General features: G+C 34.4%; 1 protein-coding gene across 4 annotated transcripts in view; it reads left to right on the forward strand.

The window, feature by feature from the left end:
- Positions 1-24,193, forward strand: part of STXBP4 (syntaxin binding protein 4) — a 165,150-nt gene that overhangs the window by 6,981 nt on the left and 133,976 nt on the right. For 2 of the 4 annotated variants that reach the window (XM_079131409.1, XM_079131412.1), the window contains exons 2-6: positions 9,246-9,322; positions 9,769-9,890; positions 13,954-14,086; positions 23,577-23,683; positions 23,865-24,084. In XM_079131409.1, coding sequence (XP_078987535.1) covers positions 9,844-9,890; positions 13,954-14,086; positions 23,577-23,683; positions 23,865-24,084 — 507 coding nt within the window. In that variant the 5' untranslated portion in view covers positions 9,246-9,322; positions 9,769-9,843. The remainder of the gene's footprint in view (positions 1-9,245; positions 9,323-9,768; positions 9,891-13,953; positions 14,087-23,576; positions 23,684-23,864; positions 24,085-24,193) is intronic. The other 2 variants (XM_079131411.1, XM_079131410.1) reach the window with 2 other exon arrangements.

Raw genomic sequence — 24,193 nt, forward strand, 5'->3', positions numbered from 1 at the left:
TGTATTTGAAAGATCTTGAATAAGTTTATGTGGCTAACAGATCACATGAATTGGAAATAGAAATCATTAATAAAAGGCATTCATTTATTCAGATAACATTTATTAAGATCAAAGCTACCTTCATAGAAATGTGACTTGTGTAATCACACATGATCCTGCTCTTAAAAGGACTTAGTTGGGCCCTTGCACCTGGTTGAACTTTTTGCTGCCACTGTCTTTGAAATTCTTAATAATTATTAGCATGAGGCCTTGCATTTTCATTTGATATTAGGCTTTGCAATTTATATAGCTAGTCCTGACCAAAACAAACACACACATGCACTGTGTATATTTGTGATTCAGGCCAAATCATGGTTTACCTATTATAATAAGGAAGGTTAAAAACAAAGGCAGAAAACTAGGGAAAATGCAAAAGGAGAGCCCACCAAATTTGATAGACTAAAGGTAAGAAATAAGGCAAAAGGAAAATCTGCTTTCTTGTGCATAATTAGGTTATGTTTTGAAGTAAGAACAAACAAAAACCAAACTGTACCTTGGCCATAAGACTAGATAATCTAGACCCTACCTACTTCTCCAGCCTCATCTCCCACCACTCTCTCCCCATTCACCATGCTCCTAAGTTTGTTTTGCTGCTATGAGACCTTTTGACTGCCTGAAATGCTTTGTTCTCAAGTCACGGCTGACTTGTTGTTTGTTTTTTAGATGGAATGAACACCCAGTCTAAATTTGCCCTCCCCTACCCAGTCACATTTGCTATTACCTTTCAATATCTGAAATCTAGTTCATTTCATTGTTTTCTTTTTTTAAAAGTGATTTTCTCCCACCATTAGAATATAAATGCCATAAGAACAGGGATTTTGTCTTCTTCACCATATCCCAAGAATTTAATATAACTGGGCATGGTGTCACTCTCCTGTAATCCCAGTGACTGGAGAGACTAAGGCAGGGAGATGGCAAGTCTCAGCAACTTAACCAGACCCTCAGTAAGTTAGCAAGCCCCTATCTCAAAATAAAAACTAAAAATGCCCAGGGATGTAGCTCAGTGGTAATGTTCTCCAAGGTTCAACCCTGGTACCAAACAACAACAACAATAATAATGCCTGTATGTAATTTTGCTAAACAAATGTTTAGTGGATAAATGCATGAATAAAAACATGCAGACAGAAGCAATCGGGTAGTCTAAGGAAACTTCCAAGAGTGGTAAGCTGTTTTGCTGATGAAGATCTCATATTTGAAGACCCTAAAACTCCTTCTTAGGAGCAGTTTTCCAGTGTTACCCATAGGGCTGGGCTGTATGCTACAAGCAGATTTTCATGCTTCCAACCCCCAAGATTCCAGAACTGCTTAGACTTTTGAAAGAAAAACTTGAAAGGAGCTAGCGAAGGAAATATTTCCTTTGGATACAGAATAAAGGAGATAGTAAAATAACTCTGACTAAACTTTTATATCTTTGTTTCCTGAAACTTTCGTGTCATTTAAAAAGAATCAGTTAAGTTTAGCCCATTCCTGATTTTGCCAATGTTCTTAAGCAACAATAGAGTTGTATGCATAGCTGATGTTATCTGGAAGATTCTACGCTGTGATAAGTGTATGAGTTGCCACTGCTTCTGAGTGCTGTTACTTTTATATCTATTCCAGTATAATACTGAATTGAAGGTCTAATTTTACATCAAAATATTTATATTTTTAATATTAGCTTTAGTGTATCAATATATTGCAGGCATTTCTGTCTTGCCAGTCTAGTCATAGAATCTATACAGATTATTGAGTAACCAGTATCATCATGCCCTCCTACTCTCTTGAAATTACTTTAATATGAAACATCATTACAGTAGTATTTTTTTTCCCCTCCAGTTTAGTCTCACCCAGATGACTGACTGCAATCTGCCATATCCCAGGAAAGAACCAGTCTGACCACATACATTTCAAAAAGGAAATCTTCCCTCAAAAAAATTGGAAAACTTATAAATGTTTTTTATTTTACTTATGTCTCATAAATGTTTTTATTTTCACAGAGCCAAAAAGAAGCTTTAAAAAGATCATTTTATGAATGATTTTGTTGTTCTATATGTGGAGAAACTGGGGGACAGAGTAATTGATTGCTTAAAGCCACGTGACTAGGGGTCAACAGAAATGGAACTCAGACCTCTGGAGAAGCATCCCTTTGGCTGCAGTGTACTTCCAAATACATAATCAGTGGCAGGAAAAATTCCCCAGTTTTTCTTTTTGAACAGAAATGACTATAAATGACTATAAATGGCTATAAGTGACGAATTTCAGAAGAAATAAAGTTAAATGCAACTTGTACTATGAGTTTCTATGCTTTGAATGTTTCTTCTTCCTAAATGACAGCAACAAAAAATATGTTTTATTCATTTTTACTGCTTATCCATTTGCATACACAGGAGTAATGATAGGAAATCATTTAAGGGTATTGCCACTTTTCGTTGGGAAACACCTTTGCATCTTTTTCAAAATGTAAAAGTTTTCAATATCTTAGCAAATAGAGGAGAAAGAAAATGACACAAAGAAGACATAACTAGAAAGAGCTAATTTTAAATGCTAAATGCCAAAAAGGAAGGCCAAAGATGTTATAATTACCTACCTTTAAGAAAATATCCTTTTTATAGCCAGACCTGGATTTGGATTTGTCACCACTACTGTTTAAAATGTTTTTGTTTTTCATTTGTTCTAACCCTCTTTTTTATTTTTCATAATTACTTATTACATGTGCTAAATTTTCATTTTCAAGGGATAATTGACAAGCCATACTCACTTGCCTTCCTTAGGCACTTCTGACCTTAACCATATCTTCCTTTCTGAACATGAAATCAAGGTGTGTACTATGTTTCCTTAGGGCTCCAACTGGAGGCTGATCACTTTATATAATGTATATACCTTAAAAACAATCTCTCCTCTATGTCTTTGGACAAGCTAACAATGCTCTTTCCTAAAAAGAAGTCTCCTTGAGCTCCTTGCTTTTCTTTTGTTCCCTAACAATAAGCCCTCACTCTCAGTATGAACTGAAGATTTCTAAACGGCTGATCAAAATAGTCTAGTGGATCTTCAGAGACCTCTAGATAGCCAGGGTCTGCTTAACAAGCATCTTCTCAAGAACTTAGAAATAGAACTACTGTTTTCTGACCTACATCTCCAGCCCTTGTTTTTATTTTATTTTGAGACTTGTCTTCCTAAATTGCCCAGGTTGGCCTCAAATTTACAGTCATCCTGTTTTAGCCTCCCGAGTAACTGAATTACAGGCATACACTTCTGTGCCCAATTAAAGTTATGTTATTATTACGAAGAGAATGGGCTTCATATTAAAGCAGCAAATTTCTCCATGACTGGTATCACACTTTGATCTTCTTTCCTTTTCTCTGGTAATCTTTGTAGAGACAAACTATTAAAAGACATTAGAGCTCCTTGACCTCACAGCTTGTGGCATACTTTGAAGTATATATGAAAGTACTTTGTCAAAGAAGGATGGGAATGCTCCTGTTTGCAAAGCTCTTATGAGCCTATTGAAGATGTATTATTTTAATCTTTGCAATGAAAGCTGAATAAATTTAGTTGTTTATGATAAAGACTGTGTGTTGAGGTGTTAAGATGTACATGAATATAAATTAATATATTGCAGACACAGTTTTCAATGAAAATCTACCTTGAATAGTTCCTTCATCTGGTTTATTAGCAACATTTAAAAAATGAAGACATTTAACCATATTGTAGAATTTGAAATGGATGGGAAATTATTTTCTAGAAGGTACTGTATGTGAGGCTTTCCAAAAACAGCTTCTTCATTTACAAATTAATGTATTTTAAAAGGCATTAAGTTAACAATAAAAGAGAAAATATCTACAAATTAGAAATGTACAAGATGGATATGAACATAACTTTAAAACTCTGTAGAAAGTCACAAAAGATTTGAACAAATGAAAAAACACGCCAAATTCATGGATAAGAAAATTCAGAAATAACATAAACATAGATGCTAATATTTTCTCAATTAATTTGTGAATAATCCATTTTAATGTGATTTCCTAATAAATAGTATTATTTTACTTTTTAACAAATATAGGGAGATTTTGAAGGTCATGTAAAAATAGACAGCTAAAACCAACTTGGGAAACTTGTTTAGCAAAACAAGAGGAGATTGGTTTTACTAATATAGAAACATACTACAAAGTCTCAGTAATTAAAACAGATAAGTTTTGGAACATGAATAAATTGACTAATGAGAATAAAAATTATAGAAGTAAAAATATAATTTTTATAGAAGTAAAAATTATAGAAGATTTGGTGTGCTATAGTTTCCATCTCAAATCAGTGGAGAAGAATGGGTTGTTTAATAAATATGGTTGAGACAACTGTGATTTTCCAGGGAGAAAATTTAAGAGGCAGATCTATACTTTGGGCTGTATACTTGTATAGTTTCCAAGTGGATCAAAGATTTTTAAATGAAATTATAAAAATACTAGAAGAAAAATACAAGAGTCTTTTATTAACTTTGGCATGGACAAGGAGTTTCTAATTTGACCTTAAAACCAAAAATCATAGACTAATGAATTTAGCCACAAACTTTTTACATAACAAAAGATCATAACCAAGAACAAAAGGAGGTGGAAAATGTATTTGTAATTTTTAGTGTGAACAGAGGAGTAATCTCCCTAGATTTTAAGAAACAACAGAAAAACCAAGCAATGGTTAGAAAAATTGGCAAGATGATGGATAGTTCACATGAAAGGTTCTTTTTTTTTATTGTAAACAAATGGGATACATGTTGTTTCTTTGTTTGTACATGGAGTCAAGGCATACCATTTGTGTAATCATAAATTTACATAGGGTAATGTTGTTTGATTCATTGTTATTTTTTTCCTTCCCCCCCACCCCTCCCACCCCTCTTTTCCCTCTATACAGTCTTTCCTTCCTCCATTCTTGCCACCCTCCTTAACCCCAACCCTAAACCTAACCCTGACCCTAACGCTAACCCCTCCCTCCCCCCATTATATGTCATCATCCACTTATTAGCGAGATCATTCGTCCTTTAGTTTTTTGAGATTGGCTTATCTCATTTAACATGATATTCTCCAATTTCATCCATTTGCCTGCAAATGCAAATTATTTTATCATTCTTTATGGCGGAGTAATATTCCATTGTATATATATACCACACTTTCTTTATCCATTCATCAATTGAAGGACATCTAGGTTGGTTCCACAATCTGGCTATTGTGAATTGAGCAGCTATGAACATTGATGTGGCTGTATCTCTGTAGTATGCTGATTTTAAGTCCTTTGAGTATAGGCCAAGGAGTGGGGTAGCTGGATCAAATGGTGGTTCCATTCCAAGCTTTCTGAGGAATCTCCATATTGCTTTCCAGAGTGGCTGCAGTAATTTGCAACCCCACCAGCAATGTATGAGTGTACCTTTTTCCCCACATCCTTGCCAACACTTATTGTTGCTTGTGTTCTTGATAATCGCCATTCTAATTGGGGTGAGATGGAATCTTAGGGTAGTTTTGATTTGCATTTCTCTTATGACTAGAGATGTTGAACATTTTTTCATATATCTGTTGATTGCTTGTACATCTTCTTCTGTGAAGTGTCTTTTCATTTCCTTAGCCCATTTGTTGATTGGATTATTTGTATTCTTGGTGTAGAGTTTTTTGAGTTCTTTATAGATTCTGGAGATTAGTGCTCTATCTGAAGTATGAGTGGCAAAGATATTCTCCCACTCTGTAGGCTCTCTCTTCACATTGCTGATAGTTTCCTTTGCTGAGAGAAAGCTTTTTAGTTTGAATCTATCCTAGTTGTTGATTCTTGCTTTTACTTCTTGTGCTGTGGGAGTCCTGTTAAGGAAGTCTGCTCCTAAGCCAACAAGTTGAAGGTTTGGACCTACTTTTTCTTCTATAAGATGCAGGGTCTCTGGTCTGATTCCGAGGTCCTTGATCCATTTTGAGTTGAGTTTTGTGCAGGGTGAGAGATAGGGGTTTAATTTCATTCTGTTGCATATGGATTTCCAGTTTTCCCAGCACCATTTGTTGAAGTGGCTATCTTTTCTCCATTGCATATTTTTGGCCCCTTTGTCTAGTTAAATGGTTCTTGAAGCATAAAGGAAAAAAGCTTAGCCTTAGTCAGTTTACCTTACCATTTTCATGAATAAGACTGGCAAAAAAATTCAGAAATTATGTAGAGCATTTTGTTAGTGAGAATTCAGAATAATAAATGCTAGTATTTGTGAAACAGTAAATTAGTACAATCCTGAATTATGGCAATTTGACAATTTCAGTTTTATTATGGCACTTCAGTAACTTCATCAAGTTAATATTTACTATAATTTCTGGCAGAAAATATTTTTATGCCTTTCTGTTTTATATTGCCTGATTTTATTCTAAGAAAAAACTAGTTTTAGAAATTGTTGACTAGTATGTCTCTGCAAATATAAATTACCAAGTCTTATTCAAATACCATATGGGTATTATATAGATTTTTCATCTGATGAGGTTTCTAATTATATGGGATAAAAACTGGTTTAATAAAATTGTAAGGGAAAATATTTTACACTGAAGTAAAGCTAAGTTTTCCATAATAGAGTCATCTTATATAAGAGGATTATTTTTCTTTCAGTGTTCCTTTTTCTCTGTTGATTTTGCTGACCTAATCTTTTCCCCCGTTATAGTTCACCAAACTAGATAAACAATATATTTCCTTGATTGTGTACATTTTAAGAAAGGAATAAGAATTTGCTTTTGTGTTATTCTTTAATACTGTTAGGCTGTGGGATATGTGCACAGTTGTGTGTATGACTTTGTGTGTAACATTACTAAAACCCTGTTGATTGAGGACTTTTCAAGAACAGGTAGGAATCGGGCCAACAAGAGAGAAGGGGTAGTCATTTTATGACACATCAGGATATGACAGTGGGACACTTTCTTCATTAAAAAAAGGACTGCTGTTTGGATGTATAAGATTAAACTCATTTCTGTTACTGTAAATAAATAGTGTAATCCTTATATATGGGAGACAATATATTATTCCCATTGAAGGAAGTTTTTCACGTAAGTTAATTTCCCAGCATGCTGTGGTAGAAAAAGCTCGGGTTTGGAGCTCGGAAGAACTGGATTCAAATTACATTTTAAAGCTGGCCTATGACAGTGGATGAGTCACATAGTTTTCCCACAACTTAAGTTTTCTTTTATGTAAAATATCTGCTTTGTGGGGCTCCTATAAGGAAATTCCTCTGTGGTGGGGCATGGCCATGTTGGTGCTAACGATGAGAACCCATACTTCCCCTATGCTCACTTAGCTCCTGTGCACACCACTGTGGGAGCACTTCCACCCTCCTGCAGTCTGCTTCCCTGACTGCCTCTGGGGTGGACTCTACCTTTCATTTCATCTCCAGTTCTTAGTTATTATGGCCAGGCATGTGAGGTGAATGGAGCATTTTAAACACTTAAATGTTGTATTAACTCTTTAAAATATAAATATTTTAAACATCTTGTTATTTGTAGCATTATAATGGAATGCAGTATAGGGAGTTAGCATTGATATATCCATTGGACATGGCTATGTTTCAAGGGAAGCTGAGAACCCGTGTTCTGCTAAGACAAATCACCATTAGATGGGGATCTTGGTCACTTGATAGCAGTGAAGACACTGCTCAATTTCTTTATATCTCCCTCTGAGTGGGTGTTACCATTTCCTACCTTAATATCATGTTACCTATGATGTTACCAAGAGGGTGGGTAACTTTTTCTAAGACCATATGAATAGCACATAGCGGTACTTGACTTCTTTCATTTAGTTCTAGTGCATTCTCTGTGATATTAAATAAGATTATTTGTATTTGGAATACTTAGCATATTGTATGACACATAGTGACAATGAATGGTAATTACTATTATTATATCAAAACTTCCTCCTTTGAGGTTTGAGAATCTGCCCATGCATATTATAGATTGAAACAATCTATAATAAACTTATATAAACTTACTTTTAGAATTGAGTTTTCTTTCATGGCTATGTCAGACTTATTGTTTAATAGGTACATAATAATTTTATAGAATAGTGAGTTTTATTGTGGTATATTCATACTTGCACATAACATAATTTGATCAGTTTTACTCCCCAGTACCTTCCCTTGCTCTCTCTCCTCCCTTATTCCCTTCCTCTACCCTGATGATCTCCCTTCTATTCTCATGGAAATATCCCCCAATTTCAGTGCTGTTGACAACTGAGTGGCTCTTTGAGTCAGTACTGGCCACAGCCCTAGGATTTTAACCTCTTCTCTCAAGGCACCCCCGTTTTCCTCATGGGGTAGTACTGGGTAACTTTCTTGCTTTGTGGCTGTTGGACTTTGCTGCTGACAGTGTTGTTGCTTGGTGGCTTCTTTTCTTTTTCTACTCTTGATCTGTATACTTTTATAGTTCCTTTACTTGTTATTGCAAAGGCTGTGATAGCTGAAATATGCTTTTTAACTCCCAGGCCAGTAAGTAACTGCTAAGTTCCTAAAAGGTATTTAGCTCTTCGTTTAGGGTATGTCCAGTTTATTTACAGAAGAGTCTGTAATTCCTTTTGCATGCAATGATTAGAAAAAAGATAGAATGGACCCTTGATTTTAGTTCTTTACCTCTGGAATTGATTTACAACAAACATCCAATGTTTAAAGTGAGAGAATTTGACAAGTTTCCACACATGTCCATTGGTGAAACCATCACTACTCCTAAGATACCTACTGTACCTATGAAAACTGAGACTTGAAGAAACCCCAAAAGCTCAAAATGGAACCAAGTTCTGTTGAATCTCAAGATTCAGACTGGAGGTTCTAAAGCCTTAGTTCTACCTGGGAGAAAAATCACTGTGTGGGAAAAGCACACAATCTCTCTGAATCTAGCTATTGCTTGCTTCAATAAGAGAGTTATACTAAATGAGCCTAATATGTTTTCCAACTTTAAGTATCTTCTGTTTGTTGTAAATCAATTATACCTTAATAGAGTTAAATTTTTAAGAAACTGATATTCAGGTAACAATAATGTCCCTACTTTCCCTCCCAAGGGTCTACTAATATGAATTAAAGGGGTTACAAACAGTAAAAATTCCTGATGTTAAAGAACATTCATATTTCCTATGCAAAGGGAGTAAACCTCTGTTCAAATTCAGTTTGTTTTTAATTAAATGAAATTCTACTGTTCTCTGTAATTTTCACAGTGGAGCTATATGAGACTGTAAATTTTTTCTTTTTATAGGTAAGTGTTTAAGAAGTTCATGGAGTAATATGAGTCAGAGTAATAAAAGATCTGCAGGAAGTTCCTCAAGAGAGTTGGTGAGATGATAAGAATTTCTGTTTTCTTCAAGTGTGTTGTATAATTATTTTTCTAACTATGAACATCATAGCCTTGTGCTCACAAGAGACACTTTCCTCAATTTCTTTTTATAATTGTGTAATTTTTAAGCATACCAGTGGTGGAAATTATAATAGTTATTACCTAAAACTTTGCCATATTCTTCACTTTTCCCAGAGAATCCAGATTTTATACAGATATAGTTATTCATAATGATGCGAATATAGGCCAATCTATCTAGAGAGCTGTCGTTGCCTTTTAGATGTTATCATTAATGACTAAAATGTTATAATTCAAAGTACATAAAATACTTCAAATATCTATAGATGGGCATATATTGTTTATGTGCCAAGTGTAAATAATATAGCCTACAAAGGTGGAGTCACATTTGGCCATTGTAAGATCTGTTTATTTTCTACTGTTTCAGTTTTAGGAAAGGAAGACTCTTCACCCAGTTCTTCATTTACACAGCTGTTAAATCCAAGGCACCTGTGGTGAAAGCATGGATAAAAATACATCTGCTGCAGCATCATCTGGTCTACTTGAAAAGTAATTTAAATTAAATTCAATGTTTTGAAATATTGCAATTTGAATTATGTAGACTATTAATGAACATTTTCTTAAAAGTTTTTCACAAGTAGCTCTCTCATGTGGTCTAGGATAGCAGTGATGAGTAATGGGTAACATAATAAACTGAATTATACATATTTCAGTGTGTGTTAGTCAACTTCCCAAATCTGTGACAAAAATACCTGAAATAATCAACTTATAAGAAGGAAAGATTGATTTTGGCTCATGGTTTCAGAAGTTTCAGTTCTTGAGCACTTGGCCCTGTCACACTGAACCTGTGGCAGCATGGTACGTGATGGCAGGAGGACATGCGGGAGGTGTTCTCTTCACCTCATGGTGGCCAGGACAGGAAAACACACGGATCCCAAAAGCCCCTTCAAGGCCGTGCTCCAGTGATCTAATTCTTCCAACAAGGCCTCATCTCCTCAACAGCCCACTACCTCCCAGGGGTACCCCAGGGCTGGCAACCAAGCCTCTAAATGCAGGGACCTTTGGGGGACACTTTGAAACTGTAGCACAGTGGACATCAATGTACGGGACAAATTCTGCATTCTCTTTAAAATGGCTTGTAGAATTTAGACTTTTAAAAAATGTCATTTGAGTTTTTAAATAACCTAAAATATTTTATAATTCCAGTATAAAATTTACATAGTATAAGATTAGCTTTTGCTAACTGACCATTTCAAAATACCTTAAAATAATGAGAATTTATTTTTTCTTAAAATTCTGAAAATTTGCTGAGAAATTCTGATCTGTACCAGATATGTAGGATGGCCTCCTTCACATGGTTTGCAGAATGGCTCCCAGGAACAAGCCTAAGTCTTTTTCAAATGTCTGTTTTCCTCACATTTGCTGGTGTTCTTTTGGCCAAAGCAATGACTAGATAAGTCCAAATACAGGAAATACAGATATAGACTTTACCTCTCATATAAGGAAGCATAAAGTCACTTTGTCTAGAGGTGTGCAAACAGGGATAGGAGCAATTGGTGGCCATTTTGCTAACATATAACTATGATGACAGTGCATTTGGAGAAGTCTGGGTCTTATTCTTTCCTCTATGTCTTCAATCATGCTATAGATAACTTTATTCTTTTTTTTTCAGTGCTGTTTTTGCGTAAACAAATGCATATATAAATATACATATATAAGTAATATGTAGACATAATTGTATATATTTGAATTCCACTCCAAAATATTCCAAACTAAAAGGCATTATGTTGTATATACATTTTTGATATTGCTCTTTTGTCTTAATTTAAAATTATACCTTGATGATTACTGCATATCACTTTATAAAGATCTTTCTTGTTCCTTGTCAAAATTGTATAATATTCTCCCCCATGTGTATACCACAGTTTGTTCAGCCTCTAACTTCTCTTTTTTTGGGGGGGCAGTGTTACTGAAGATTGAACTCAGGGGCACTCAACCACTGAGCCATATCCCAAGCCCTATTTTGCATTTTATTTAGAGACAGGGTCTTAGATGCTTAGTGCCTTGCTTATGCTGAGGCTGACTTTAAACTCACAGTCCTCCTGCCTCAGCCTCCCGAGCAGCTGTGATTACAGGGGTGTGCCGCAACACCCGGCTAGCCATTAACTTCTTGATGGGTAATTGGATTGTTTGCAATTTTTGGTAAATACAAATTATGCTAAAATGAAGAATCTAGCATATGTATCATTGACTTTGTTTGCCAAAATCTCTTTGAGATAGTTTCCTAAGAATAGGATTACTAGATTAGAGGGTAATTTTTTTGGATGGGTTACCAAATATGATTTTTAGAGGTTATATCATTTTGCATTCCCACCAACAAAGTTTAAAAGTACTTCTTTGCCAGGTTCAGTGGTGCACACCTGTAATCCCAGTGACTTGGGAGGCTGAGGCAGGAGGATTATAAATTCAAGGCCAGCCTCAGCAATTTAGGGAGGCCTTAAGCAATTTAGTGAGACCCTGTCTCAAAATAAATAAGGGTTGGGGATGTAGCTCAGTGATTAAACACGTTTGGGCTCAATCCCCTGTGCCAAAATGAATTAATGAATGAACGAATAAAGGTACCTCTTTTCCTATAGCTTTGTGATCAAAGGATGTTGTTCAGGTTTTTAGTATTTGTCAATGTGATAGGTAAACAATAGTATCTTTTCATAGTTTTAACTTATAATTCTCTTATTACTACTAACTGTTGACCTGAACAGTTTTTAAAAGGAAAAAATCAGTAATTTAAATTCTTAATATGGTCATTTTAAAATAAGACCCTAACCATGTGTTAAAGTTTTATGCTGTCATTGAAATTTATGTTCAGAAGAACTTTTAACAGCATGGAGATTGAATATAATAATTCTGGGGGGAATGCAGGATCTAAAACAGTTTGTATAGTACAATATCAATTAGAAAGAATATAGATAGATTTATAGAAAGAAGATTAATACACTGCATTGTTAATAGTACACACTCTGTTGGGATGAGAAAAAGAGGGATTCTTTACTGAAATAATAATATGTTAGATACTATACAGAACCTTATTGAAGAAAATTCACATTTAGGTTTCAGAGGTTCCTGGAGAGATTTGCTAATGAACTACCTTAGTTCCCTTTCTCTCCCATTTCTAGGCTTCATTCTTTTATGCTTTCACAACCTAATATCCCTTGAAGAATTGGTCGGAGTGCTGAAATTCATGTTAGTGGAATATTTTAGACCCAGTCCTCTCTGCCTTCTGTCTTTTTTCCTAGCTAATTGCCTATTACCCTAGTAACTAGATAGGTTTTCTAACACAAGAACTGAATTCAGCATAATGCAACCCTAAAAGAATATGCATATAGAGAACAAAATATTCAATAACGAGATTTTGTAAGGTTTTAAATTTTCTTTCTATTCTGTTTTTCATTATTATGTAACTGTTGAATACAGCAGTTTTCTTAAAGATATACTTAGAATTTCTGTGGCAGAGACTCAGAAAGCTTTTTCTAAAAGTTATAATCATATGTAAGATATGAAATAACTTCTCCCGTATCCTTTTTGGGTCTAGGAATTGAACACATGAAAAGCATGTGCTCTACCACTGAGCTACACCCCCGTCCCCTAAATTGACTTTTTTAAGGGTAACCTAATTTGATATATCTGAAGATAGCTGGAAAGCCTATATTCAACAAGGTCTTAATATACCTCATAGCACATTTTGCCTTTGGGCTTATATTTACTGCTCTTTTTGTGACCTTAGGCCACCAACTTACCTATCTGAATTTTGAGTCTTTTAGGAAAGTGAGAGTAAGAATCTTAAGGGTTTTCTTAATATTAAGTTGAATGGCATTATTATATATGCATATTGCTTAGCATATTACCCAGAACATAACACATAGCAACCCTAAGCTTTATTTCACACTTTATTCATGTTGTTTGAACAGTAAAATTCTCTGCCTCCCTCCTAGAGTGTTCAAGAACATATCTTGGTTATATACCTGTCTTCTGACAGTTCCTTCTTTTCTAATGGCATTTCTCTTATGTGTGGCTGAAATTTTAGCAGGAGTAAGTACCTCATAACAGGAAAACATTCTTCCTAAATTAAAAAGATAAAATGTTTTTTGAGATTCAAGTGAAAATGATGCTTATTTTGCTTTAAATGTCCATAAATATTTCATTTAAAGTTACTTACCCAATTCATTAAAATATTTAGTTTTGGATTCCTTTAATGTAGTCCAATAATCAACTGAAAACAAATCTCTTCAGTCACTCTTAATAAATCCCTAAATTTATTTAAATTACTTACTTAAAATAGTATTTTAACATACTTTTCTTTGTTTTCCCCCAAGAAATAAGCATCATATCAGAAATTCATTTGTTTTTGGTGATTTTGTAAGAAAGAATTAAAAATATATATGAGAAAATTTGTTTGATTGTTTTTCTATCACAATACTTTTTAAAATGTAGTTGCCAGTACACAGTAAGTACATAGGTTGTCTAGATCTAAGAATTTGATTTAAGAAGTAATTTAAAGAAGATATAGGTATAGATCTCTAGCCTAACCTGTGAGTACTAATTTACTTTATCTTAGGGATCCTGCCTTTCAGATGATTACAGTTGCCAAGGAAATAGGACTTGGTCTGAAGATCCTTGGAGGAATTAACCGGAATGAAGGTCCATTGGTATATATTCAAGAAATCATTCCTGGAGGAGACTGCTATAAGGTAAAAATAAAAATACTCTCCATTAGCCAGGTGTGGTGGCTTCCAGCTGTCATCCTAACAACTCAGGAGGCTAAGGCAGGAGAATCACAAGTTTGAGGTCAACCTCAGCAATTTAGTGAGGCTCTATGCAATTTAGTGAGACCCTTTCTCAAAATAAATAGTAAAAAGGGCTGGTGATGTAACTCAGTGGTTAAGCAACCCTGGGTTCAGTTCTTGGTACCCCCTCCCCCGAAAAATACCCCGATCAAAAAAACAAAAGCACTCACACCAGTAGTCCAGTAATGAGGTTTGTTTTCCCGTTTTACCAGCAAAATTTTAGTGTAAACTGAACGTCTTCATTGAGAGAGACAAAGGGACTAAAATATTGACCTTAAACCCAAGGAGCTTCACCCTAACAAATGAAGTTTCTTTACGTGTAAAAATAATAGACATACCCAATTAACTAAAGATAATATATATTTTTAGTTACATACTGTTCAAAGTTTAAGTAGAGTTGAGAGAAATTTTATTTGAAATCGTGTTATCTAACCATCATTCTAAGTTTGGATTAGGTGAGATCAGTTGAATTTGAATTACATTCATTAGCCTCCCCTAAATGCAAAATCAAACAAAACAAATAAGCAGAAATAGCAAACAAATCTACTCCTTTCTGAATTTGCAGCATTCTTATTGAATCTGTTAATTATATAACTCCTTAATTGCCCCCATGAAAAATTGGATTTAGAATTAAGACCAAAAATCTGGGCTTTTAAAATGAATTAGAAAGTTTTTCTCTCAACATCTTACTTACCCTAGATGGAAAAAAAGTCTGACTTTCCTTCTGTGTAGGAAATATGTGATACCACGAGTTCCTCTTTGCTATCGTTGCTAGGAAGCTCAGACCCAAATTTGAAGCAAAAACACCAGCAACTTCTTTAACAAACAGGTTACTATATTTTCATTGTCATTTCTTTTGAATTTCATTTGCTATTTCTGTTTTATTAACATGAATATATGTCATTTGTTAAAAATGCCTCTAGTTCTTTTTGGAGAGTAATAGGATATAAAGAATTTGATAAAATTTTCTAGTAATACCAAGCTAAATAGCATGAGAAAGGATCATCTGTTATTAATTTTGTTCTTATTGTTTCTCATTTTATTATTGTTCTTTTTGCTTTGGTTAAATATATAGTCCCACCTTAACCCTCTCCTACTAAAAACACTTACATAGCAAGAAGTTTATTTTTCAACTAGATTTTTTTCTGTGTTATGAAAAAAATCAATTTCAAAATAGGTATGTTCTAGTTTGCTTTTCGGCTGTTGTGACCAAAAAACCTGGCAAGCGCAATTTTAGAGGAGGAAAAGTTTGAGTCTCACAGTTTCAGAAGTCTTAATTCATAGATAACCAACTCTATTGTGCTGAGTTCGAGGTGAGGCAGAACATTATGGCGGAGAAGGTGGTGAAAGAACATGGCTCAGAACATTGCCACCAGGAAGCAGAGAGAGAGAGCATTCCGTTCTTCAGGACAAAATATATACTCTAGAGGCACACTGCCCAAGACCCTCCTCTAGTCACACCCTACTTGGTTTTAGTCACCACCTAGTTATACCCTATCAGGGGATTAATGCACTGATTAAGGTCAAACTCTCATGATCTAATCATTTCACCTCTGAAATTTCTTACACTATTTCACACAGGAGATTTTGGGGGATACATATCTAAGTATAATGATTTCAATTGTTTGGGGCATATTTGGCTAATAAGACATTTTCTAAACATACTTTCTAAGTTCTAAGTATTATATAATAAGTTTAAGATGGTATAATTATAAAAAGTGTTTACTACTCAATTTAAAGTATTAACCAAATAAGAACATAATTATATGTTAAAAGTAAATTTTGAAAAAAATGAATATTTTTGTTCTAAAGAATTGAGATATTTAATACACTGTAGTTTTAAAGCTGAGGGGTGGAGCAGTGGGTGGGAAATGTGTTTATTTTTTAGATCATACATGATATAATGCAAAACAGATCAAAGTGCCTAACAAGCGATAGGTATCAATTTGTTCTTTTTTACGTACATGAAAAACATATGAATTAGAGTAACAAATTGATAATGTTGGTGCCAAATGACTCTCTATATACTTTCAGTGATTGTAGACTAAGAAATTATGTCCATGAACTTTTCATTCTTGTTGGTTATTTTAGAATTATCATTGAGTATCAAAGCAAAACTTTGAATGAACTGTTCTTTGTTTACCACTAGAGGGCAGTAGAGTTATTAATGTTGTGCTTGTGCCAGAAAGATGGAAACAGCTGAAAAGGGAAAGGTGTAGAAGAATAAGTAATTTTCCAGAGCTCATAACCAATTTTTAATATTTCCTCAAAATGGAGTACTATATGCATATTTGCTCTGTAAATACCAAATTGATACAATCTTACCTTAAAATATTTTTTAATAATAGTATACTCACTGTGTTCCAAATACTATTTTAGATATGTTAATAAGTTTCTAATCTGCACAAATCTTCTGAATAGTAGGTATAGTCTTGGAATAGGAAATATAAGCTCATAAGGTTATCCTTATAAAGATAGTGTTAATATTTTTTAAAATGCATATGAGTGCTCTAAATTGCTATAATTTTGTTTTAACCATAAAATGATTTGGAATCAACAATATAGGTAATCTCGCACTTATAGCTGGATTACATGTCATTTTTCTTTTCAAACTCCTCAAACTGTATGGGAATTATTGGAATTCAAAAAGAATTTTCTTTAGTTAATCAGTTAGCCAGCACCACCCCCAAAATGTTTTTCTCCTGGCAAATATGAGAATATAAAACTGGCTCATCAAAACCAAAATATCATGTTTCTTTGAAAAACATTCAGAGTTTATCCTTGAGATATCATGAGTACAGTTTTCCAGTTTAAGTAGGAAAGAAGATTCTTATAGCTCTAAGAGTAGAAGGCAGCCTGTAACTTGGTAATAACTACATCAGGTACTGAATTAAGGAAATATGAGAACCCCAAGGCCATTTTCACCCCCTCAGCTAGTCCCATGTCAGTCTCAAGTCCTCAGCATTTAGACTTAGGCACTTTGTTGGCTTGGACACCCCTTTGAGCTTTATACATTCTGTCCAATTTCCTCATAAAAATTTCCACTTGGCTCTCTTATAGGCATCTGAAACTCAACATTTCTCAGACAGAATTTATTATATTCACCTTACACCCTCCTTCTTCTTATCTTCTCATTTTCCCAAACAGAGCCTCTTCCAGTGATTAGTGACACCTTCCAGCTGCACCACGTCAGTTAACCAACAAGCTTCCTAGCTACTTCCTTTCCCAGAACAACCATATCCAATTCATTAGAATATGCTGTTGACTTTTCTACTCTCTAAATATCTCATGGGCCATCAGTCTTTTTGATCTCCACTCTTACCACCACAGCTTGAGTGAGCTTCCGTTTTTAGCATCCCTCGCTAAAACTTTGCCTGCTCTTCTGCACCTTTCTATTTCCCTCCCATCCTATCATAACTGCTTGATTTCCTACAGGACTCTACATAGTATGTTGTCTGCCCTCCTCTCTCGTTCTCCATTACTGCTTCCCCACTGACATTCTCTCTGTTCCTGAGAAGGGCCAGTTTCTTCCTTATCTCATATGCTGTTCCTCTAGACTGGGAATACTCTGCTCATTCCATTATTTCCTGATATCAGTTCCAAAGGCCCCTTCCTAGATGTGTTGTCTGTTCTATTCCAGTGTGATTGGTTTTTTTTTTTTCCTGGACTTTATTCTTTTCCTTCATATCACCTATCTGAGTTGTAATGATTTCTGGATATCTGTAATTGTTTTATAAACTCCGACTGAACCACATGGAAGTATGTTTCCTAAAGACAAGGATTCTGATTTTATTCACAGTAATATTGTTGGTATGATGCATGACACATTTCAATTGCTGAATTAATATTAATGAATAAATGGTCCCTTGGTCAATCTGTCACATTTCTGAGAATTAATTCACCTGCCTATTTAGCATTCCATTGCTACCATCTGGATTCCACATCAAGGTACCTCTCTTTTCCATGGCCCTTTGTGTCAGATTCTGTATAACACTTTGAAGTTTGCAAATGTTTTCCTTTCTTTCTTTTATTTCAATAATATAGAGTAAGTGGCAGAAATCAAAAGCTTCTTTTCAACCTTGATACTATATTTTATATATCACTTAGTTGATTTTAATACCCATATTAAAACATACTCATATAAGCTACATATATGCATATATATAGCTAAGTGTAACAGAGAGAGAGAGACTGTATGTGTGTGTATTTTTCCTCTTACCTCTTAGAAATTGGGATGGGCCTGACAATCAATGTCAGTGTAATTGGCATCATTTTTCCCTAGTCATTCATAAAGTAATAGTGTCTCTTAAAATTAGCAGCATCTTAGATTTGCTAAATTCAGAACTTTGTTGTCAAGCCCGATAACTAAAGACAAAGGTCACACAGATGGGGTGCTAATTGTTTATAAAGATAAGTAAAAGCACATTTAACTTTCAAGTGAAATCTCCTTTTAGAATATGCCGAGAATATCAATGGAACTGGTACCAAAGCTTTTGGATAAATAGTAGGACCAGACCTCTGGCTGGAAGAGTATGAAGAAACCAGTCCCACTGGTGGGAGCAGAAGACGTAACAGCAAATGCAATCTCTTTCCAGTATCTTTGACTTCTTTGCCAGTATTATTTCTGACAGCCACTTAATTTCCACAGACTGTTCCTTGGACCTCATTAATTTATTATTGACTTACTGTATACTTATCAGTGTTCTGGGGAAACAAAGTGAGAAGGACATGGTTCTGGCCAACTGAGAGAATCAGTGGTAAGAACTTGGGAATTAATCATTTAACATGCTCTAAAGCAGGGGTCAGTGAAAGTAAATGTTAACAAAAAGTGTAGTACAAAGTAAGAGCATTAATACAATTAAAAGTGTTTTGAGCAAAGAGGAAGGAAAAATTAAGCAAATCTGGGGAATTGGAGAAAACTCACTGTAGAGATGGTGTTTGAATTTTGCTGTGAAATTTTACTTGAGAATTCATCAGGAGAAGTGGAAGGGTATGCGGTGGTGTTGTAGATAGGAACCAATATTTGTAAAAGCATTGAAGTCTGAAAGACTGTGATGGGTTTGAGGGACATTCTGTGAGGACAGAATGAGGAGCTGATAGGTGGGATGGAAGGTGTATGAAGAGGTTGGAAAAGTAGGTTGCAGGCAACTTGCACTAGGTGGGGGAAGTTAAGAGTTTCAACTTTTTTCTATCAGTAGGCAGTAAACAAAGATTCTAGAGTTGAGGACTAACATAATCAAATTTGCTATTATGTAAAAATGATTTGTAACAGAGTTAGATTCACCTCATCTTACTTAACATCTACACTTTTTTTATAGTTTATATGTTATGTGATTCTTAACAGAAACCTTATGTTGAAGATATTTATCCCCACATTACAACTAAGAAAATGGATGGAGTCTCATAGAGGTTAAACAACTTTCCTAAGTTTACATTAATAACTGGAGTTGAAAGAAGGATACTTCCAATCTGTAGCTTGTGAAAATATAGGAAAGGAATCCAAAGGTTTATAAAGAAGCACTTCTTTTGGGAATAATGAGTTAGTTAAATCAAAATCAGTATCAAATGGTTTCTAATAATATAGTAAAATATTATTACATAGTAAAGTTATAAATGGAAATAAAGAATGCTAGTAATTCTTAGCATAACTACTTAAATGGTCAGGAATACATTATTTGAAGGGCTGCATGAATGTCAATGTGAGAGTTCAGACTTTGAGGCTCAACATGGCAAAGTGCTTAGCATAGTGCCTGTCACATCCTGGAGTTGCTTGGGAACTGCTGAGTCAGAATCTAGACTACGGAAAAGGCCTCAGCACAGCCCTGAAGTCATTATCTTCACATATACATTAATCCAGCTGGGGCAGAATTCACTCTTTTAGTTTACTAGACTTTTATAGAAATAGCTTTGTTTTCATTTGCAGGTTCTAACTTTTAAACAGGTTCAGAAATTCACATGATCAGCTAAGATCTTATTCCAGGAATCAAGGAAAAATAATGAATGGCTATAAATAGTTTTTAGAAAGTGTGTTTTGTGTGTGTGCACATACATATATAAAATCAGAGTCAGAAGGCATTCTTCTCTCTTCTGATCCCTAACTGTTAGAAAATGCTACTTCCTTCATTAGAGTACTTTAACTCACCGTAAGGTAAATGGTCTTCATGAAAGTTTCCTTCTGTACTGCTCATTCTGCACAGCCTGAGAGGAGAATGTGGGAGGTTGTAGGTCAGCCTCAACTCTTTTACCCACATGTGTTTTCTTAACCTTTTTCTCTACAATTCTGACAAACTATGACTTCTATAAGATACACGTATACTGGAGTTATCTCCAGATAATTTAGAACTTGGTTCAAGTTTATAGTGAACAAGATAGTGAGCTTCTCCATCCTGTCTTTCTTTCCCATCTGTTCATGAAGATCTAGCTAGTAATTTGCAGAGCAAATTCAGTTCTACCTGATGTTCATCATGTTCTATCCTCCACAGGCTACCACCCAAGTGAAAGATAGTTACCATATGATTTATAGTCATCATTGTGGAATTTCTTATTTCCAAGGAAATTTAATAAAAGGACGGAACTATTAATACTGAGGACATTTATATTGAAACAGAATAGCCTAATTTTTATTCTTTGCCACAACTCTAAAAAAACAAAAACTTTCTGCCCTGTCAGCATCTTAAATGTTGTTATCAAGTAACACAGTTTATTTTTCTCCCTGCCTTTTCTTTTTGCCTCTAAACTTCGGGGTATAAGTCAGTAGTAATATAGTCATTAAGTTTTAATTAAAATCTACTTAGTTAACATGGTTCTAATAAGGAAGTGGATTAACAATGATAGACATTTATTTTTAAAATGTAAATTAAAAATTCTTGGGCTGGAGATATAACTTTCCTCAGAAGCACAAGGCCCTGGGTTCAATCCCAAGTACTGTGGGGAAAAAAAAAAAAAAAAATCTATTTGATCTTTACTTCCAGTACCAGTTCTGGAATCTAGAACCAGAAAATGACTCAGATATTTAGGTACATTATTGGGGCAAACTGCATGAAATGTCCTTTTGTGTTGAGGGATGGAAAAATTATTTCCTTTTTTATAATATAATGTTCGACACATGCTGAAGAACATGGAACATGTAATTTATGAAACATAATAAAATGAACACCTATGAATCCACTTAGAGTGACTTAAAAAAAAGAAAATATAAGTACTGTTCAGGCTTTCTGTGTGCTTTCCCCTGATTACATACCCTCTCACCCTCCAGAAATAAATCCTCCCCAGAATTTTGTTTATTCTTTCCTAACTTTTATTAGCCTTATCTTTAATAAAAGAGGTCATCTTCCTTGTTAGTTACTATTTCATTTTAGCCTTCAGTGAACATATATCCTTAAAAACTAAAATTTAGCATATTAAATTACAGGCTAATGTACATAAATGTCTGAAAATAGTCTTGGTATAATTGATTTACACACATATATAACAATTGTTAATAAGACTTGGACCCAGGCAATGCAGAACCATGTTTATAAAATCTTAGAAAATCAAATATTCTGTTTTATTGAGCATGTAAGAAGGATCCATATGGAAGATTTTTTTTCCATATTTCTGTTCTAGAATTGTTATTGTATATTTCTCCCCATACATTTATCAAATATAAGAGATGAAAATGACTTATAATTATAGCTATTGTGTATTATGTTCTGACTTAGAAGTTATTTAATTACATATTTGTAGAAAGCCAAGTTAGTTTGCAAATTTCATATATTTTAAAATCAAATTGCCTCTTTTGGTTGAAGTTTTTTAATGTTTAGATTTCAGAGGATCATAAGGTCAGAATGTATTTAGATGATGACATCTTTTTTTTTTAACAAAAAAATTCTTCAACTTAATCCAGCCAGTATTGAGATAGTCTGCTATATTAAAAAACAAGACATTTAAAAAAATTACAGCACAGTATTTTGGGATGACATATTCCTATAAAATCTCTTGATGAATGTTTTATGCTTCTTTAGTTTTTATATATATTCATTAGTCAATGCAAGAGATAATACCACATATCTTTTTAAGAAAACAGGAATAACTTGTTATTTAGAAATAAAATAGCCATCAATCACCATTTTTATAAGTACTATGGTTCAGACCAATAATTAGTTTTCCCAGGAATATGTTTTTGTAGATAAAACTTTAAAGCAAGATGTTTCCTTGAATTTCCAAAAGTTATTTCAGTACTATCAAGATGAAAAAATCTACCATTTTAACCATATATGTTAATCAGTTTCCCGTCACTACCACAAATACCTGAAAATAATCAACTTATGAAGAGAAATGGTTTACCTGGGTTCAGATTTTGAGGTTTCAGTCTAGATTGGTTGGTCCACCCCTTCGGGTCTAAGGCAGCATCTCATGGCAAGATACATGGTGGATCAAAACCACTTACCTCATGACCTGGAAGCAACAGAGAAAGAGAAAGAGACTGGGGTCCCAAAGGGCATTCCCCTAATGACCCCAAGACCCCACTAGGCCCCACCTTTTCCAATTTCCACCACCTCCCAATAGTGCCACTTGGGAACCAAACCTCTAATACATGGGCCTTTGTTTGACACTCAAGATCCAAACCACAGTACCTATATAAGCTTTTCCCATAGTTATAGAATAACACTTCCTGCCTTTGTACTAAGAATAAATGGAGAAATATCTTAGGAAATGAAAAAGAATATAGAGCTTATTTTCTCATTTCAATTTGAATTAAGAGGGAAAAACAACCACAGTAAATTTTATAGTTGAAATGGTCTTGGTCACTTAGACTAGTTATAAGTAAAACCAGGACTTGACAAAGCAATTCCAGGCCTCCAGTTAGCATTGCTCATGATTAGCAGGATATGGCTAATACTGTACACACAGCCAATTAGGCCTATCACAGGAGGGACAGACAGTTTGGTAAAGAAGATATTTGATCAAGAGCTGAAATGTGGATAAATCAATATATAATTAAGAGTCTTTGGTTTAAAAATCTAGCCCACATTTATCCCAGAAATGATGTGGGAATGCTCACAAATAAACATGAATGAATCTTAAAATATTCTGAAATATCCCATGAGTATTTGACTGGCTTTTTCACAGAATCTAAGTTGTATCAGCCTCATGGTGCTTAAGCTTTTAAAACAGGTCTCCATTTCAAAATACAGGCCTAATACTTAATATAGGCAGGATTCCTTGGCATGCAAATTTCACTCATGTGTGTTACCAAACCAGGCTTTAAACCTTATCCTGTTGAGATTCTGTAAGGTCTTTTTGACTCTTGAAAACATTCTTCACAAAAACTTTTTATCGCTATAAATTGTACCAATTAAGTTTTTTAAAACCCACTTCATTAGTTTCTTTGTTAATGCATTGTTTTTGTTAGGATGGACGTTTGAAGCCAGGAGATCAACTTGTCTCAGTAAACAAGGAATCTATGATTGGTGTATCATTTGAAGAAGCAAGAAGCATAATTACCAGAGCCAAGTTGAGGTAACGTTTCTATGCATAAGATAGAATGAGTCATTTAGCATGTCTCTTCAGAAATAGCAAAGATGTTTTAAGTACTTCAGATGCTTAAAGAAATATTTTAATAATTTTTCTAACATTATCTTAGAGTTCAGTTGTACCATATCCATTACATATCTATAAAGTGATTTCTTTTTAATGCTAGGTCAGAATCTGCTTGGGAGATAGCATTCATAAGACAAAAATCTGATGGCAGCCATCCAGAAAATGTGTCATGCTCATCCCTTTTACAAGCTTCAGGAGAATATGGACCTCAGGCCTCGACATTTAGTCTTCTTCCTTCTCCCCCTGAAATACTAATTCCAAAGACCTCATCTACTCCAAAAGCTCAAGATGCCATTTTACCTTCTACTAAGATGGGTCAGGTAATTGTAAGTTTCTCTGTTTAGATGATGGATCCATAAATCCCTTTTGTGTTTTTATGTTGGTGAAATAGATATAGAATTTTATGCCTCCAATCCCAGTGACTCAGGA

This window comes from Sciurus vulgaris, assembly GCF_902686455.1.
Source record: "Sciurus vulgaris genome assembly, chromosome: 3".
NCBI classification, from domain to species: Eukaryota; Metazoa; Chordata; class Mammalia; order Rodentia; family Sciuridae; genus Sciurus; species Sciurus vulgaris.